A 20458-nucleotide genomic window follows, 5' to 3' on the forward strand; every position below is an offset into this window, starting at 1 on the left:
TTCCCCACTCTTCTTTTGACCACCAGAGTACTTGTAGGAATTTTTCTTGTTGGTCTTGATGTCCCTGTCAAGGTTTAATTCTATCATGGCTGTAGATTTCCCAACCCTTATTTTGTCCATGTTGTCTATCCCTGTTTCTATCATCTGTAGATTTCCTTTTTGTGCTTGAGTTCTTCCAGGAGCTTCTTGCTCATATACACAGGCCTCCTGGAGTTTTTGCCAGACTTCCTTTTGGAAGGATGCATCACTCCTAAAGTCTGGAGCTTGCTTCTCGTTGTCCTCACTGCTGCAAGGATCTTGAACTGCACCATTTCATGGTCACTTAGCCCAGGCTGCCCTTGAGCTTCACCTTCCTTGTCAGCCCCTCCTTGCTGGTGAGAGCAGAGTTTAGCACAGCACCTCTTCTTGTTGGCCCTTCTCTCATTTGGAGAAGGCAGTGGTCATCACTGTATGCTGGCAGCCTCCTGGATTGCCTGTGTCCTGCTGTGCTGTCCCTGCAACAGACATCAGGGTGATTGGAGTCCCCCTTGAGGACCAGGACTTGACATTCAGAAGAATGAATGTGAGGCTGCTCCTATCTGTCAATAGAGGGCCTCATCCTCTTGGTCTTGCTGGTCAGGCAGTCTGTAGCAGACCCACATTATGTCACCTGTCCCTGCCCTCCCTTTAATCCTGACCCATGAGCTCTCACTTGGTCCCTCATCCATCCCCAAACGGAGCTCCATATACTCCATCAGGTCATTGACATGAAGAGAGACACCCTCTCCTCGTTTCCACTGCCTGTCCTTCCTACACAGCCTGTGCCCATCCATTCCAACACTGGAATGAATCATAGGAGTCATCCCGCTACATCTCAATGATTCCAGTAAGATCACAGTCCTGCAGACATGTGCATATCTCTAATCCCTCTTGTTTATTCCCCATGTTGTGTGCATTTGCACGGAGGCATTTAGATATGACCCCCTATGAAGCTGACTTAGTAACTGCAGTGGTTGGAATTCTTTTGAACTGTCTCAGCTCTCCTGCTGACTTGTGATCCCTCTCTAGACTGTGAGCATCCTTTGCTGGTCCTGACCCGAGACTGGTAGGAATGGGATGGATTGAGGTTCCCCTCTTCTGGCAACTTTAGTTTAAAGCAACACCACTGCTCTCCACTCCTCTGCTTTGTTTTTCTGTCTTAAATCGACAACTTCTGTTTGAATGAAGGCAATGAAAAATATTCTTTACAATTAGAACAGGAAAAAAGTTTATAAAGGATATAAGCCTTCAGCAGGACCTCATTATTAAAATGAAAAACCCGAAAAGAACAAGACATAATATGTGTTAAAGAGTTGTGTTAAAGAGTCTGGAACACTATACTTGACAAAAACCTCATTGCCTCCCCAATTTTTTTTATTAATTCACTACATGAAGCACAAAATTCAATGTCAGTATTTTAATGTCAGTTTCTTCATTAAAGGTATCAGAGCTCATTGGAAAGGTTTCCCCCAGGAAAGTGAAGCCTGGGGATGCTCCAGTGCCAGCTCTCCACCTTTGGCTAGGTACAGGCACAGCAGGCTGAATCTGAAGTGCATTGCTTCTGCCCATTTAACTACTTCAGTACAGCCCAACCAGCGCTGCTCCACGGGAGAAAATAATAATGGCCAGCGGCAGTTTTGAACTCATTGATGTTGGTAAAAGAACACTCCTTAAGGAAACACTGCAAAATGTTGAATCTTGTCAGAAGACAACAATGTTCTGTGCATTCACAGCACAGATATTCTCTTGTCACTTTTCTGAAACACTTTCCTCTGTTAAGTCCTAGATGACTCTGGTTCCTGTGAACATCTTGACTAACTGCTTTCTGTAGCTTGTCCAGCTGAAGTGAAGAAAATTCTGTGGTTCAGTGTGGAGGCCACAGCATCCATGAGCACCCTGGGGACTGGGGAGAATTCTAGGAACATTTATGCTGATTGCTAGGGAGATGCCTCTTTCCTGCACGTACATTTGCAACATCCCTAAGAGATTAAGAATCTCCTTTGTGAATGATAAGCAGCACATATCATCCCATAGGCAAGTAAAACAGCTGGTGTTACACTCCTTTTCAACCCAAAGAAGAAAGTTACATATACTGGAGTGCCATCTACTGGCTCTTTTCCTCTGTAATAGGCAGATAAAAGTGCAAGCTTTGTGTGTGTTACTTCATCCAGGACTGAAATAGAAGTTGCATCCCAAGGAGAATTCCTCACTTCTCCCTCTACATCCAGGACCCAGACCTCCAGAGACCTTCATCCAGCTCCTAGACCTTCAAAGCCTTCATGCTGGTATTCAGACCAACCCTATACATACCTCAGCATCCTAGTTCTTCCCTTGTAGTGGTTCTTCCCACTCCTTACCATTTCTGCTGCCTTTGAAGGTATCTTGGGAGAGAAGATCAAGTGCCTCCACAGAAACATTCAAACAATGTACATGCAAGTAACAGCAAAACAGCTAATCACAGAATCACAGAAACGTGGAATATTTCAGATCAGAAGATGGCCACAAGCATCATTGAGTGCATTCCCCTGCTCCTCTCGGGACTAACCATACAACTAGAGCATTATCCACAATCTCCTTGACCTCTGATAGACTTGGTGCTGTGACCGCTTCCCAGGAGAGCATGTTTCAGTGACTGAGAATGCTTTCAGTAAAGAATCTTTTCCTAAAGACCAATCTGAACTTCCTCCTAAGCAGCTTCATTCCTCTAAAGTAGCTCTGATTCCCAGAGAGAGGAAGCCAGCAGTCACTCCTCCACTGCTACACTTCAATAGGGTCTCCCCCAAGCATTCATTTCTCCAAGATGCACAGGACAAATGACCTCAATGCTCCTCTTAAATCTTGCCCTTGAGTCCTTTTACCCTCAACTTGGTCTCCCTCCTCTGAATATACTCCAGAGTTCGATGTTCATATATTTAAGGTGCCCAGAACTGACACAAGATTCAAGGTGAGGCCACCCCAGTGCAGGGTAGAATGGAACAATCACATCCCTTGACCAACCAGTGATTCCGTGCTTGATGTACTCCTGGGAATGGCTGGCCCTTTTGGCTGCCATGGGACACTGCTGACTCATGTTCAACTTGCCACCAATCCAAATCCCCAAATCTCTTTTTGTTGGGCGGCTTCTCTGCCTCTTATCCCCCAGTTTGTACATACCCCCAGGATTTTCCCATCTTAGATGCAGAATCCAGCACTTGCTCTTTTTTTTTGTTTTCATATGTTCATGATTATTCAGTTCTCTAGTCCATCCAGATCTCTCTCTGAGAGATCTCTACCCTCAAAGGAGTCCACAGTTACTCCCAGTTTAGTATAGTAGGCAAAATTATTAATTTACATTTGATTCCTGTGTCCAGATGAGTCCAGATAATTTATAAAAAACATTAAACAGCACTGGCCCTAAATGCCAACCTGTTCTAATCCCACTTAATAAAATCCTTTGAGCCCAACCCATCAGACAATTGCTCACCCAAAATATTATTGACTTGTCCAGCTGTGTGCTGGCCAGTTTATCAGTAAGGATACTGTGAAAGACATTACTAAAGTCTTTGCTAAAATTAAAAACCACACACATTTTCTGGCTTCCCTTAGTCAACTACTAGTATGACCTTGTCATAAAAGGAAATTAATGCAGTTAAGCAGCACATTCCCTTTGTTAACCTGTGCTGGCTCTTGCCAATGATTTTATTGCCTCTCAAGTGTTTTTCAGTAGCTCAAGATTAACCTTCTCCATAATTTCAGCAGGCACTGTGAGACTGACAGACCCGTAATTGCCAGCCTTCCTTCTTTCCCTTCTTGAAAACTCAGGCAATATTTGCTAGTTTCCAGTCCACTGGGAAGTCTCCAGACTCCCAAGATTTGAAAATAATGGAGAGAGATCAAGAGATACTATCAGCCAGCTCTCTCAGTACCCTGGAACAAACCCCCTTGGAGTGATTTATGTGCATCCAGGTGGGGAAGCAAGTTTGGAACAAGTTTGGAGTTGAAAGAGAGTGTATCTTGCCCCTAGTCATGGTCTTCTAACCCTGGTCTCTGGGGGCACCAGGGCCCACCACTGGTGTTGAAGACAAGAGCTGAAAAAGGCTTTAGTTTTTGCTTTGTCCATGTCCCTGTTTATGACCAGCCTTGTCGAGCAAAGGACCAGTGTTATGTCTGATCCTCCTTTAGCTTTTCTCAAACTTTGCAGGAGAAACACAGTTTCTCTTACAACAGGGCAACCTTGCTGTAGCTGCCCTGTGTTGTCTGTCCCCATTTTCAATGTCAGTGCACTTTCATTTTCTGCCTAAGTTCTGGAAGCAGATACCTGCTTAGCCAAGCTGTTGTTCTGCCCTGCTAGCTTGAAATTGACTGCTCCTATCAAATTGTTACTCATAAGAGTTGACAGAAAAGCAACCAGCATTCATGGAACCCAAGTAAATTCAAAAGCAGATCCTCAGAGGACTTTACTAAGTAGCTCCTTCTGCACCCTGAAGTCTGCTCTCCCTGTATCCTCTTTATTTTCTTTTCCCTTCTTTTTTGTACAAAGGGTCTCCACAGTGTCACCTCCAGCTGCAAGAGCCGTACACCCCAGACCATCCAGTACATAAAACACAACCCCTTCAGCTTACCTGCTCTGCCTATGCCTCCTGAAGGGGGCTGTAACCCTCCAGCAAGGAACCCCAGTTACAGGATTCATATCACCATGTTTTGCTTTTGCTAATGATGTGTTTTTTCTAGGATTGGCCCAAAACCCAGTCCTACCTTCTCCTGCATTTTCCTTATATATATTTACAGACTTAATGTGATAGTAAGGATGGGAGTAATAGCCATAGTTTTAAAGGGAGGATATAGGCATATAAATAAATTTATATGATTGATCATTAGAGGAAAACTGGACTTTATTTAAAAAGAGGGGACAGGTGAATATCAAGGTCAGTATATTTGAAAATATTTATTTACACATGTCCACCTGTCTCTGTAGTTATATCTGTCTTCTCTGTTGGTATATGTTACTCCTGTAGTGATGAGTTCACAAAATTATTTGCAGGTTTTTAAGTTTTACAGCCACATTCAGGTTTTTGATTCATGTGCCTTTTGAATACATGGAGATAGAATTAAGTTTCTACTTTTTTCTCCTGGATGGAAGAAGAGATGGACTAAGGCATATAGATCTCCTTGCTTTCTTCTGTAGTTATTCTTTGCTTTATTGAGTGGTACAATTTGTGCACATTAGCATCCATTTACCATTAGAAACACCAGCCAAAAAGTGAGGTTTGCATGTCATACCAGAAGTCGACTGTTTCCAGCCTTTTTTTTCCTGTAGCTAGCTGCTCTCTGGGTGTTGCTTTGAAGTTATTCCCATACAATGAAACAAAAGAGTGCATTGTTTATATCACTGACAGATTGACCAAGAATGGTATTTTATCTCTACCATCCAAACAGTTGATTAATTTAGATGTAACAAGTCATGGGAAGAACAGACATTACTGACACGATGCAAGATTAATGCAGTTCAATTTCATGCTCTCTCTTTTGTTTCTTTTAAGCAAAACATCTGTTGAGTTGTCCACTGCTTTCCTAAGTAACGAGATGGTGATTTTCCTTTGATACTGGTTTTGCTGTGTGGGGAGCTCCTGCATTAAGGTGCAGCTGGTTGGCATGTGTTGCCGTCTGTTGATAGCTGCAACTGCAGATACACAGGAGAGGTCATAGAAAGACAGAATCACAGAATAAGCTGAGTTGGAAGAACCCCATCCTGATAATTTAGTCCAACTTCTGACCCTGCACAAGACATCCTAAGAATCATGCTGTGGGCCTGATAGCATTGCCCAAACACTCGTTGAACTCTGTCAGGCTTGGTGCTGTGACCACTTCCCTGAGGAGCCTGTTCCAGTGCTCAACAGCCTTCTGGGGGAAGAATTTTTCCTGATAACCAACCTAAACATCCCCTGACTCAGCTTCATGCTGTTTTCTTGAGTCCTCTCGCTGGTCGCAAGGGTGAAGAGATCAGTGCCTACCCCTTGACTTCTTCTTGTGAGGCTGTTGAAGACCACTAAGAGATCTCCCCTCAGTCTCCTCTTCCCCAGACTGAAGAGACAAAGCACCTCAGGCACTCCTCATATGGCTTCCCCTCCTTCACCATGCTCCTTGCCCTCCTTTGGATGCTCTCTAACAGCTCAACGTCTGCTTTATACTGTGGCACCCAGAACTGCCCCCAGCACTCGAGGTGAGGCTGGCCCAGAGCAGAGCAGAGCAGGACAATCCCCTCCCTTGCCTGGTTGGCAATGCTGGGCCTGATGCCCCCCAGGACACGCCTGGCCCTCCTGGCTGCCAGGGCACTGCTGGCTCATGTTCAACTTGCCACTGAGCAGGACCTCCAGGTCCCTTTCTGCAGCACTGCTCTCCAGCCTCTCATTCCCCAGGCTGTGTGTACAGCCAGGGTTGCCCACCCCATTGCAGAATCCAACACCGTCCTTGTTAAACTTCATGTGGTTGGTAATTGCTCAGCTCTCTTGTTTGTCAAGGTTTTTCTGTTCTTGAAAGAGTTGACAGTCCTTCCAATTAAGTGTCATCTGCAAGTACTCCTTTGAGTCCTGCATCCAAGTTGTTAATGAAGACCTTGAAGAGCACAGGGCCAAGGATGGAGCCCTGCAGGTCCCCACTGGTGTCCCCACCAGTGTCTGATGTTACCCTGCTACTCCAGTGCCTGTCCACTGGAGCTTTTTTACCAGTAATACAAATTTCTGTCTGACTCTCTGTTGTATATATGTATGTATGTATGTATGTATGTATGTATGTATGTATGGCCAAAGAGTGATGGAAATAATAAAATAATAAATTTTTCCACTTCCACGTAAATGAGGAGCATTAAGTCAATTAATATAATTTGGCAGACATGAACATGTGTGTGTGTAAAATTGCAATTAATGAGTGAGTATTGCATCATATAATAAAGACAAGTGTGTGCAACAGAATTGTAGAATTTTTTTCCCAGAATTTGGCTGAGAGGTGCAACATGGCATTTTACCCACGGAAAATGGAAACTGAAACCTCTGAGACATTAAGAAACTTTAGGAAGAAAAGAAAGTTCTTTCCATGGCTCATACTCAGCTGTCTCATCTCCTCTTAGAGATAATTAGAAGGCTGAGCTAGGGCTTGGAGGACCAGGAACACCATAGATTTAAAATGTTGAGTGAGGCATTTTGTTGCTATAGCGATGGAAATCTTTGTGCTCAGGAATATGAGGGGGCGTTTTTCCCAAGGATCTTGTGATGCTAAATGATGATGCAATGGTGTTCTGTTAAGGACACAAGGGTATTCTGAAAAAAGTCTTGCAAAGTTGCCTTTGTTTTCCAGTAAATTCCAAAGATTATGTGAAGAAAACTCAGTAGGATGTCATAATGGTAAGATTTTTAGAATATTAGCTGATAATCTGAATTTTAGTCCAAATCATAGTAACTTTAAGACAGGTTTTAGTGTCTATTACATTTAATGGTGTTTTTTTTCTCAAAGGATCTTTTATGTTGCAAATAATTATTTCAAGAGTACTTAACTTTATAGCTTTGATTTTTAGGAGAATGTGATTTTATGGTTTTAAGCATGTATTTCAAGCCTCAGTCTGTGTATCCAGCATTTGAGCACGGCAGTATTTTTCCAGTCACGGAAATAAATCTGGAGTTGCTCCACCGGGCGCAGCCAAAACTAAGTAGTAAATGCAATTATTTGAGCAATGTGCCCATTTGTCAGCAGAGCAGGTGCTACAAGCAGTCACACAGACAGTCTCTGCTGCCATTGTGTGCTGCTGGATATTAATAAAGAAAGCAGGTCTATTAATGACCATTCATTCAGCCATTAATTTTGGCTAGAAGAAAGATAAGGATATGATTCTAAATAGAATTATTTAATTCTAAGTAGTATTATCATTAGAGGAAATATATATATGTGTATCTTCACATGAAATTCCTGAACATTTCCAGCTCAAATTTTTCAGAAGAGGTGCAAAGAACCGAACATATGGATCTGTAGAAACTTTTCTAAATATATCCTTTTCTAATTAAAAAAAAAATAAAATTAGAGAGTTTTAGTGAATATTTAGGATTTTAAAGTGGGTTTTAAAGGATTTTAAAGTGGGTTTTGAGGCTATAATAAGACATTCCAATTGCTAATAAAGCAGGATAGATTCATTGACCAAGACCAATTTGGATAAATTCCTCTAAATCATACCACCCAAATATCTTTATTCACATAAATTGATTAGAATTTTTTAATGACTTCTTTGTGAGGCTTTTGATGTTTTTTCTTTCAACCCAGTTATTTTGTCTACCATGAGAATCTAATGATGATTACATCCTGCTGTACTTTTGGTTTAAATTCCAGTTTTTTAGAAAAACTTGAAATACAGTATTTCAGAAATGTCAGAGAAATTACAAATGGCTTTAGAAACAGTAATTGTAAAATTGTGTTGGCATTCCCTGTAGTTTTTCTGACTTGGTTGTTAGATTTCCTTTCCACAAGGGGCTCAGAGATCTCTACACAAATAAAGCTCTTTCTGCAAGTAGATTTAAGCTGTAACTCCTTTCTCAGTCCATACCAGAGAGGCACCAGAGCAATGTTACTTGTGTTTCTGTTTATGGCATTCCCTAATCCATGTTCAGCAGCTGAACTCGTTGACTTGGGAATTAATATTTGAAAAGAACATAAGTCAGCTTTTGGAAGTTTCTGGCACGAAATGAATCAATCTGATTTGTCATGTGACGGTGCCTTTCACCCTTACAAAGGTCCCCCCAGTGCCAGTGTCACCTCCCTGCTCTGCTAGCACTGCTGCAGGCTGGTGCCCCTAGGGGAAGTTTTGACCCCCATCCCACCTCAGCCACCTCTGCTGCAGTCTCCTGCTGCTCCCAGACTGATTGGCAAAATCATCCACTCAGCTGTGAAAAGATGTGGGATAATGAGGGTAGTAGGTACAGACTTACCAGTTAATGCTGTTCAGACTCATCTGTCATTTGAATGCAGAGTTAGGGAAAGATTGACATTAAGTACTACATTAGGATGAAAAAGGTGTTTCTGCCAGCATGCTGACAGTGCCATGCCTTCAGACTGGCTTTGTATCTACTTCCAGAACTCCCTGATCATGTCCTTTGACAGGCAGAATATGCATTTTGTATGCCTCTAGACAAAATGGCATTATAAAATCCCATCCTGAAAAGAGTAACCTTCAGCAAAGTCTGTCAGAAAAAAAAATGATTGCCCTATGTTTTTCATTAAGTTTAGAAACAGAGGAAAAACTCACCTTGAAATACATAAGAAACAACATTCAGTACATTTCATGGTTGTAGAAAGGGTTTTCAGCTGCTATGTAGAAGTGTGAAGAAGGAAATTACAGAGGTTCTTTGTGCATAGGTTGTGGCACTGTAACTTAACAGCTGTTTACAAGTAAAATGGATGCTTGCAGATTTACTGAGGCATTAATGTTTATGCAAAACATGGTTAAGTCATCATTCTTTGGTGTCATGGCTCTTTTCCCTGGCTGGATTTATCTGTTTGGCAGATGGCTATCACTTCAGCAGTCTGCAGAAGGGTATGTAGACCAGTGTTTTCCACTTCTTCCTCATTATGGGTTTTCAGCTAAGGTAGGGATAATTGTGTATTGCCATCCTCAGCTTTTGCCTACTATACATGCTTCAGCAAGCATACTCTACATTCAGAATGTATAGTAAATATTTCTGATGAAGAGATGGAGATTTGAACAAAGGGAATAAAATGTGACGTTTGCCAACATGGACACTTTCACAGTGTTCAACAAAGTCCACCAGGACTAAGACCAGTTCTCTAAACTTGTCTGCACTGAGACTATTTTAATATATTTTTATTTATCAATAGCATTCTGTATGTTCTGATTTCATTGCTATTGTATAGAGCTAAATTGAAGTAGGTTTGGTTTTTTGTTTCTTTGGGTTTTAGTTTGTTTATTTGGTTTGATTTGGTTTGGTTTGGGGTTGTTTTGGAGTTTTGTGTTTTTTTGTCTTTCAAGACTTGTATGCTGTAAAGAGAAGCTAGTGTAAATGAAAACTGTTCTCAATCTCTGATTAGTATTTGAACCCCCAGGGTAAAGGGAAATCTAGCACATATCTCCTTGCTATGTTAGCTCCAGTGACAAGTCTCTCTTCAAAGGTTTGCAGCCTCTTCCTGTCTCCTGTCTCCTGGCCCCGGCTGCCCTTTCCCACATCATGTCAAAATTTGACTACTTCTTCTTGTGCTAGTACAATTGTTTGTGGACTGTGCTGTGCATGGGATCACTGCACTAAGCTGACTTAAGAAACTGATTATTTGCTTTGATTAGTGAGCCAGTCTGCGCCGCAGCCCCACAGTGACATACTGATGAGGGCAGCAAGTAGAGGAACTTAAAGAAACATTTAACTGTACAGACACAAATATAAACTACAAATGAGACTGGAAACACTAACAAGCTATGCTGTGATAAAAGTATTTAATGAAATATAGCTGCTGACTGAGTCAGGAGACTTTAAGAAACAAAACAAAATGTTCACAATTCATGTACATTATAGCAAATATTCACCCACAGACAACATCAGACTGCACATTTACCTCTTTTATGTACGTATCTTTTACAATATTCCCTTTGCATCTCTGATTTTTGTGTTTTGCGGTTATTTTGGGTAAGATTGATAAGTCAGCATTCAATATTTTTCCCTTTCCTTTTCACATATCCAGTAAAATATTTTCCAATGTGGCTAATAGATGTAAGTGAGGTATTACTAACTTTAAATTCTGAAGAAGACTTATAGGACCAGTGCTCTGGTCTCATTTTGACTGCAACTGCAAAATATCTTGTTAGAATTTTTTGACTGCTTCTTTTTGCAAGTACTTGCAAATCCGTGCTCATTGGTCTTCCCAAGATATTCTTCTTTCTGTTATTAAAGAAGTACAGAAATCTACCAACTGAATTTTTAGAACATGATTATTACTTTCTGAATACTTGAAACATAGTCTAACTAGGGATATTCAGAGATGATTTGAACATTTTCCTAAATTTCTTGGTTTTTATTAGAAGTCTTTCCCAAGTATAGAGAAACACAGGATCTAGGATACTATGAAATGACTAATATAAGAATGCAGCAAAAGGGAAAGATACAAGTTCAGAAAGAATGTTATATAACACAGAGACTCTTACAACTGTAAAGGCAGGCTTAATCTCTTGGGGAATATTTCAAACATACAATGTTAATACTTTAAGAGAAATAGCAGTATGTTCCAAAACAGAACAAAAAATCCAAGCAGCCCCATGATAAAAGAAAATGAAAGGCTAAGGTAGTCAGCCTCACTGGATTAATTTCCAGATAAACTTCCTTCAGACACCTGGATGACAACTCCAAAGAAAAAAAATGGCTTTCACAGTCCTGTATGTAAGAGGATCCAGACACTCCTTATGAGCATCTGAGAAGGTAGGCTGTTCTGCAGATTCTTGCACTCTTTTTCAGCTGGGTCACAGTGAAAGAATTTCAACTAAAGAGTTATGATGGAATTATGTAGTTAAATACAAATACTTAATGCAAGAATTGTATTTCATGTTGTTTTATTTGTAATTTATTCTTTCAAGTTTTTATTTCCAAACCTGACTTGTCTTGTAAACTATATTTTGGCTTTCTTTCACTGTTAGTTTAGATCAAAGGCCAATCTGCATAAAACTGGTAAACTCAGGGTGTAATATCTGGATATAAAGGCAGAAACAAGTCCTAACAGAACTGCAAGGAGGTGCAAATGCAAACCAGCAGGTAAGTCAGAATCTACCTCATTTTGCTAAGATTTTTTAAATCAGTGTCTGGCTATTCTATCAAAGCTATGCAATTTAAGCATGTTTTTTGTAAAATCTGACTTTTGTGACAGAAGAATAATCTATGTAATTTCCTCCATGTGCAGAACTGTAGGTCTGAATACAGCATGACAGCATAATCATGTGGACACTGTGCAACCTCCTTCCTCAGTAAGGCACTTAAGCACTTAAACCTATGTTTGTCATAGGTAAGTACATTGCAGAAGTGTTTTTTCAGCAATAAGAATAAAGAAAGTGAATAACTTCTTTGATTCATTTAATCCTAGCATGCCAAACCTAAATAGTAAACTAAACACTCATGAAAGATTTATCACTTACGAAATTAGTATCTTCTTATATTTCAGTGAGTGAAACTTCACCAGCGCCACCCGTTCAATGACAGGCAGGATGATATTGTGGGGTGCTTCATCTTGAACCACCCAGCCTTCAGACACTCTCCTGTATATCCAGCACCTGCAGTAGCCCTGTGAAACACCACAATGACTAAACAGGACAAGTCAACAGAAGGAAAAGGTAATTGCAAATATCATTATGCGACTTGAGCATGTATTCATTTTCTGCATGTAGCTCAACAGTGTGAAAATTGTTCTTTCTACTTCTTTTTAATATAAAATCTTGTTAGTCACAATGCATTATCTTTTGTTCAGAAATGTGTTTTATTTGGAAGTTGACTAGTTGTAGCATGGTAGTGTATCTTTCCACTGATTAGTAAATCAAAAGATTGTGACTACAGTCCTGTTACTTTCTTACACTTACATGCAGTTTGTAGGAAATACTAAGGAAACAGTGTTACTTTGTGGCTTCTGTTAGGTGCATAAAAATTGCCTGTTTTTCTTACTGCTTTCTATATTTATTATGAAATGTCAAACATTCTTCATAGTAAGATGAGCAGCATTTCTATATTAATACTACACTATTCTGGATCTAAGAAATGTTTTTTTTTTGTAGGATTATAATGTCTAATGGTTTGTTCTGGTGATGTGCAACGCAAGTCTAATATGAGAAGTGTTCTCAGTTCTCATGAGCAGTGCTACTCTTTCTAAAGCAGGGATCTCTATTGTATGCTTGATGTTTCTTGTCTTCAGCATGGGAGAAAATAAGGGACTTATTCTGTAGGTCTTGCTAAGTACCAGGGCTGTTACTACTAAACAGGGCTTCCTAGATGTTTAATCCATAACTGTAACACTCAATATTAATAAAATATATTTTGCTTCAATAGAAAACATCAGAAGGGACTGCTGAGCATTTCGACAGAATATAAAAAGCAGTTAATTTTAAAAGTTCATCTTATTTGCTTTCCTTTTATTGTCTGAGATCCTCTCATTTTTCTCCACCTCTGTTTTTTTTTCTACAACACTCTTTACTGACCAATTTAATTTTCAAGCAGTATATGCTAATGGAACTCATTTTAACATGAGAGAATCACAGAATTTAATGCAGCACAGGCAAAATACTTAATAGCTACTAAAGAATTTTTATCTTCATAAGAAATCTTATGAGCATGACCATAGAACATACACATTTTTATAAGAATTCATACTGAACAAATTTTATGACTAACAAGGTTCTAAGTTTGCCATTAACATCTGCATTTTACTTGAAAATACCTGACTGAATTGACTTGTATTTATTCAGTGATTGTATTATTCATTTGAATTATAGAGGATATCATTCCCATGGCAAGCCAATACTGCACACTTTTTATCTGGAGAAGGTGAAGATTTTTATTGCTGAATCATGCTCACTCCTTGACACTTCTTGTTTTTTCATGAAAATTTATCTTGTACATATAATTTACAGTAAAACCTAGCAATGACAGTTGTGTGTATATTTGGAGATGAGATCATGTTAGTAAGCTTAGGACTACATTATGATTTCAGAACATATGAAAAGCTGAACCTCCATTACAAGTAACTATGAGACACTTCCAGAATATAGTTCTTAATCCTCTCCTAACTTAAAAAGTCCGGGGGCTAGAGCTATGTAGCACAGAGTTCAGGAGCTAATCTAGTTGCAGTTTCTTTACAGGAGGTTTTATGTCATCACTGCTGACAGTCCTGAGGAATATTCTTGCAACAGTTTCAAATAATGCATTTTTGCTTTTTGGTATCTTTATCTTGAGTGAAACCATTCTTTGTCCGGTGATTCTTCATGTTTCACAGCATGTCTTCTGCAAAATCTAAGATAGTAGGACATGTATGGTCCATTATGATGAGTTCATGAATGTGAATTCATTGTTCCTGGCATCTCATACAGGAAAAGACAGCCTAGGTCAAAAATCTTCAGAGTGGATTTTCAAAAGGGAGCAGTTGGAAAGTGCCTATTACCCTCTAAATATAGTAAAAAGAATATGTGGTGAGCTGGTCAGCTCTAGTTATCAACTTTAAAAGACCTTTCTACTCATGAATAGTAAAAAATACAATTGATTTCATATCCACTAAGAACCCGTCATTTTTAACTTGAATATAAACTTTTTTCTCCATATACATATGTGTTTTTCCCATTTTAACAGCTTTATAAGTGAATGACAATGAGCTAAATAAATCCCATTTCAGAACTGGAAAAGGCCAGATTGGTATGGTTTACTGCAGTCTCAGACTTTTTTCATCAGGGTGCACTTAACACTTAATAGTCTGGTCCTAATTCTTGCAGTAAAGCCTGCAATGAAAATGGTAAATTTCCCACCACTGCCTCACTGTGTGATGAAGACCAAGTGCAAGTGCTGTGTCTTGTTTTACTACAGTAACCAATGTGGCCTGCAAGCTGGTCAGCTCTCTAGCCTTGGATAAGGAGAAGCGCCCCAAGGTTAGACCTTTGTAGGGCACACATAGGGGAACACAGAGATGGAGTGAGGCACAGAGGCCTGGAAATTTTACACATTTTCCTGAAGGGGGTGAAATTCTAAGGGGCTTCTCATTGAACTGTCTTCCCCCTCTACCTTTTGTGAACTTTATAACAGTAATATCAGTTTTTAGAATCCTTTTATCCCTGAGGGGAGGATTAGCCTAGAAGAAGTGCTGACCCTCAAACTGAGAGACAGATATCAAATCTTGCCATGTATAAGTACAGCCTAGCAGGAAGCCAGGAAGAAAGAGGAGAGTGCAATCAGATGATGTATACCATATTAGCTACAGTGTCAACATGACCCATGTGAGCTCAGCCTCTGACCTTTCAGTAGAAAATCAGTAATTTTTTCTTACAAATGGAGAAGAAATGAGCTATTTATGGATGTGAATTGAATGGATTTCATTTGTTCCCTGTGGTCTCCAGCTATAGTTTTCAAATATTGATTTCAAACATTTCAAATATTAGGTGGACAAATTTTCTTTGCTGCAGAGGGAAGAAAGCTTATTGCCCCAGAGACAATTTCTCGAAATGACTCAGGTGTATAGGCCTGCAGGACACAGCATTGTACATTAAGACCAGTAAGTCTTCCAAGACCCTGGTGTTCTTATGACATTTACCAAAAATATTCTACCTACTTTGGTATTTATGATATTGCCGATTTTGATGGAAAAAACAAGCAATATATTAGCCATTTTGTGTGTAACTGAATAATTATTATTATTTTACCTTATAAATTCATAGCTATTGCTGGTCAGGATACATTTTTTCAGTTGTGTGATTGTTATGTTTGCTCATTGGAAATAAAATTTGTGACACTGGGAAAAAAACAGAGGAAAAATAAAGCATGGTGTGAAATACCGAATGTTATGGCTGCTCTATAAATGTAATTTTTATTTGAGATTTCTGTGTTTGAAACTCTCTTCTTTTGTGCCCAAGGTGAGCCAAGATGTTCTTCCCAAAGTCTGGAAAGAGACTAAGAGGATGCGGTCTTTATTGTTAGGGTCACAAATCTTACATGTTGAAGCCTTCACTAATTCACTTTTCCAATAGATTTACTATGACATAGATATATTATTTCTGGTGTATTTCACAGGTGTTACTTCTAGTGATATTTATTGTTACAGGAGTGTTGTGAGATACTGTCTTATATCCATGATTAGAAAGAATAATATAGAAAGGTATGCAAATATATAGAACTGAGTGTAACATGACACTACCCTTTTTTGAGTAACACTTGCCAGGCATTTATTGTCTAATACAATCTTGCATTTCTGACATTTCCTCTTGTTGAACACTTAGCTTATTTTCTAACTGGGCTGATGTGTTTCCAGTACTTAAAAGGACAAGGTCCAATTCAGAGACAAACACAGTAGTTGCTTATGAGGCTCTGTTGGCAGAAGATCCATTTCATTGACTTGACACTTAATTAAGTAGAAATTTGTTTTTATAATATAAACAAAAAGTCAGACAGCATTTTTGATATACAGGTTACTTTACATTCCACTGAATTTTTTGTAGCACCAAAATGCGGAATTGCTTAGCAGCAGTTGGCTTTACACAGTAGTAGTGGGAGCGCAGATGTTACAAGAGTGGGCCATGTTCTATGAGTTTGTTTCAAGAGTTATTATCCCTCTCACTGTGAAAAGTCCATAAAACTATGTCAGTGTAGAATAAGTTAAAAAAAAAATACAAAGCATGAAATCTGGGTAATAGCTTCTGACAGAAGGTATCAAAACAACTTGGGAAATCAAGGTAAGGATCAAACTATTCTTGTGATCTGCTAAACAACACCTGATAGAACAAAGACTACAGTGTTATGCATTTTTTTTTCTGCCCTTAGTTTCCTCAGCAGCCAACATGTCAATGTTTGGAGTCCTCTCCCTGAGCTGTCTGATATTCTGCCTTGTAACTGTGACTTGCAGGTTGGTCTGAGCCCATATTCAGAACACCTTCTTTAAGTCTTGTGGTCTTATTTATGGCTATAGTCTAAATAAGCCTTTGGGTAAAACGATAGCTTACTTAGATTACACTATCACTGCCCTTAATCTAGAAAGATGAGAAAGTTTCCCTTAAACTACTTGGAAAAAAAAATAAGAATGTGATTGGATTTCCTGGACTAAAAGGAGTTATGGAATATATCTTCAAATATACTTAAAGATACATATGCAAGTATACAGTTATTAGGACAAGATGATGTATCTAGTAAGGCTTTGCAGTTGAGCTTTGGCTCTGAGTCAGACTAACTCCAGTTAGCTGAGTCAAAGGCTGCTATTAGCCCTATGAATATTAACACTGAGAAGATAAGGGGTTCTATCAACCCTTTTCTGGAAAAATTGGTAATTCTAGACAGTGCTTTTGTGACAGTTGTTTTTACAGGAGGATTCACTGAACTTTTGATAAGTGGAATCACATGATCTCTTTAAAAATGCTCAAGATTAATTTGCAAATTTCTCATATAGTGAGGATTTTTTTCCTGCAATGAATACTACAATTTAACAAACCAAAACATAAAAAAAGCATTTTGGCTTCCTGTAGGATGAAAATACAGTGCCTGGGAATGAACTCTACTTTTTGTCTATGTTGTGGTTTACAGCAGAACATTTAAATGAAGTACTAAACTGCATTTAGATATAGTGTCATCACAAAGTGTTATTTGCATTTGAACATTGTAGAAATGCTTCTCTGGTAGTTCATTGAAACAGGCTTTTACACAAGCACCAATTGTGTACAGTTGCTGCATTGTGAGCTGCCTAGCCTGTTTCCTCTTTGAAAAGTATAATGGAGTTTATGACCTGAAATAACAATAACAATAACAATAATATTTTTATTTTTATCTTATTACTCAAATACCCAGGTAACTATCAACACTGGTCTTTCAATAATAAGCGCAAAACAGTCAGACACAAAAGTTATTAATGCAGCTTCTCTGAAATACATGTTGCCAGGTGTAGCTACATGTGGGTGCAGTGTGGGATGGCTGCATAGCTTACATGAACCCACACATACATGTGGTTCAGCACAGTTCTCAGGGGTGACAAAGCTCTTCCATTCCTTCTGCTCAGTGTTTTTTTTTCCCTCTCCTAAACAGCACAAACTGCTATCACTGTTGTCACAGTAACTTTTAGTTCTACCTTGAGCTTCAGCAAAATGCTCTCTGCATGCACCTATGACCTGGAGGAGGTCTTTTTTTTGTAGATATACCAGAATGAGAAGGGCACACCTCTAACAGTCTTCATGTTAACACACTTTGTCTCCATATAAAGTTCAGTTTGGAAATAAAATTTTAAATCTTTGCAGACATGAATTTTGAAGGTGTACTAATGCTTCCTGGGCATGTCTCTAATACCCATTTCTAGCTGATAGTCCCATGTAATCACTGGTCATGCTTTCTAGGTTTATTTTGTGGCAATATCTATTGCTGTTTGATTTTAGGCTTTTTCCTTATTTTTTAAAAAAATGTACTTTATCACTCATGTTCCTGATAATTCAGATGCAAAAAACCCATTAACATATAGCACTCAATATTCAGATGCACTCACCCATAGCAGTGTTTTCAATGCTTTTTCCAAGCAGTCTGAAGTCTGTAAATTACCTAAGAATTTTACCTCAAATTTGCAGTGTAGTGAATTTGCTATCCTTATGCTACTAGAATTAAACAGATTCCAGCAGCTATCTTCTACCTCATTTAAGTCTCTGTGTCTCACAATCCCTTGTCATTGTCATTGTTATGTCATTATGACATCTACTCAAGCTTGGTAGACTTCACTGCTGATGCATGTTTCAGTATATATGATAAATTTCCATTTGTTTGCTGGTTGTATGGGCTCATCAGGCTGCACTGAGGCCAATCTCTAACAAATAAAGTTCTTTCCTGGAAATTTCTGTTTGGCCAGAGGAGATCAGCCACAGCATTTGTTTTGACAAGAGGCAGTGCCCTACTGTTGCATGTGAAGTATCTCTTTAGAGATCTTTGTCTTCATCTTTGCAAGCTTTCAATAGCAGCACAATGGTCTTTATCAAAGGAGATCCTGTAACTGTCAGCAGCAGAAGGCATGTGTCCAGGCAGAACAAAGGAGCACTTATTGTCACATTCCAATGATGATATCGAATGACAATATTTTTGCATAATCTTAAAAATTATGGTGCAGATGCTGTCAGAGTGGTAGAAAGTGTTAATTACAATCAGATGTTTTGTGTAGAGAAGTCAAGAAGTTCACCATGGCAGTCCCTAAATAAATCAATTTGTGTATAAATTTTCAATGAATTGGTAGTGGTTTAGTAAAATTTATAAGAGAAACTGGGCAACCAGGAAATGTGTGAGGAAAGAATATAAAGAAAAATTCAGAAATGTTAGGGATGATTGAAAAAGGAAGATACTGCAGTTTCTTACCTAAAAAATGCTACTATAAGGAACAGCACCTATCACCTGTCCAGAGGAGAAACCAGACAATATATACATAGAACATACAGATTATATAGGAGTAGAACAACTACTAGCTACTTCTACTATTTCACTAATCTCTATTAGTCTTCTCATTAATTTCCTACTGCCACCTATTTCTATATTTCTATGGCCGCACATGCAAGCTCAAAAATACCTCAAAAGTGCCCATTAGAACTTGGCTTCTCAGATATTTCTTCTGAAGAAACTTTCCTAGGGAATATCAGTAGCAGTTTCAGAAGCAGTTTCAGATTATTTACAAGGTAAGTGGTATATTCATACCAATGTATTCAAAGAACACATTCTTTAGATATTAATTAGATACTATGATGGATATAATACATATGATAGTATTATTATTATTTAGTTTATTGTCTATAAATCCATGATCACAGCTTCAAAGTGTGCCAGGCAAATGAAGTGGATAATTTTCTGCTTATTGATAGGTAGCACAGACATTGTCTGTCATTGAGCTTATTGAGAATGACTGAGAATGAAAAATTAAGCAAGACATTTCTAAGGAGAAACACTACAGTCGTCTAAAAAAACCTATCCCTCTAAAGCCTTCAATGTTAAAAACATCTTGTGTGGTAGAGTGGTAGAACAGAACTTGTATGTGGTAGAATGTACAAGTGAGCTGTGGTAGAACATACAAGTTTTCTCCCTTTGATTAGAGATTTGATTGCTGGAACTTCCTCTTTTTTCAGGAATGGCACTCTTCAGCTATGCTGCAGGTCTGGATCTTCATGCCCTCCAGTCAAATCAGAAAATGATTCTTCCTGTATTTTTTAAATTTCAGCAAGTTATTTATCTCTCATATTTAAGAAAATCTCAGAGAATTGTCTGAGAAGCATTTTCATCCTTGTTCTTCAAATTTTAGGGGTTTTTTAGCATGCTCCTTTCCTTTATATTGCTTCCATAAGAAAGAGTTCTTCCCAGTGTCCCTTTGAGGTGTACTTATTGGAGTGCTGAAGGAAAGTGTAACTGGCATTTCTGTCTTCATCTTACCCCTTGAAAACTGTTTGCCGTATTTCTGAAAGGCTGGTTTCATAAAATATTGTAAAGAGGTACAAAACGGTAGTTGCCAAGAATTTCTTGAAACCCCTGATTTCCTAATGATTGATCTACCCTTCATATCCACTGGCCTTCTTTTTTTCACTTGACAGATGGCTGTGATGACAATGAAGAAGGCAGTGCAGTTGAGAATGAAGAAAATGCCAAAGGAACAGGTCAGTGACCTGGATTACTTTGAGGCCGGACATAGACGCTTTCTGATTATTAGTAAGAATGAAGGAGGAGAAAAGGTCTCCTTCTAACAAACACCCTCC

At 38.9% G+C, this 20458-nt stretch overlaps 1 protein-coding gene across 1 annotated transcript in view; it reads left to right on the forward strand.

Annotated features, from left to right (window-relative positions):
* The first annotated feature begins 1639 nt into the window (after positions 1–1639).
* TMC1 (transmembrane channel like 1) overlaps positions 1640–20458 on the forward strand; it is a 64695-nt gene continuing 45876 nt past the window's right edge. Inside the window, 2 exon segments of the mRNA XM_030969437.1 lie at positions 1640–1673; positions 20297–20359. Of these exon segments, the coding sequence (XP_030825297.1) occupies positions 1640–1673; positions 20297–20359 (97 nt within the window).

The sequence above is a fragment of the Camarhynchus parvulus genome, chromosome Z (assembly GCF_901933205.1).
Source record: "Camarhynchus parvulus chromosome Z, STF_HiC, whole genome shotgun sequence".
Taxonomy (NCBI): Eukaryota; Metazoa; Chordata; class Aves; order Passeriformes; family Thraupidae; genus Camarhynchus; species Camarhynchus parvulus.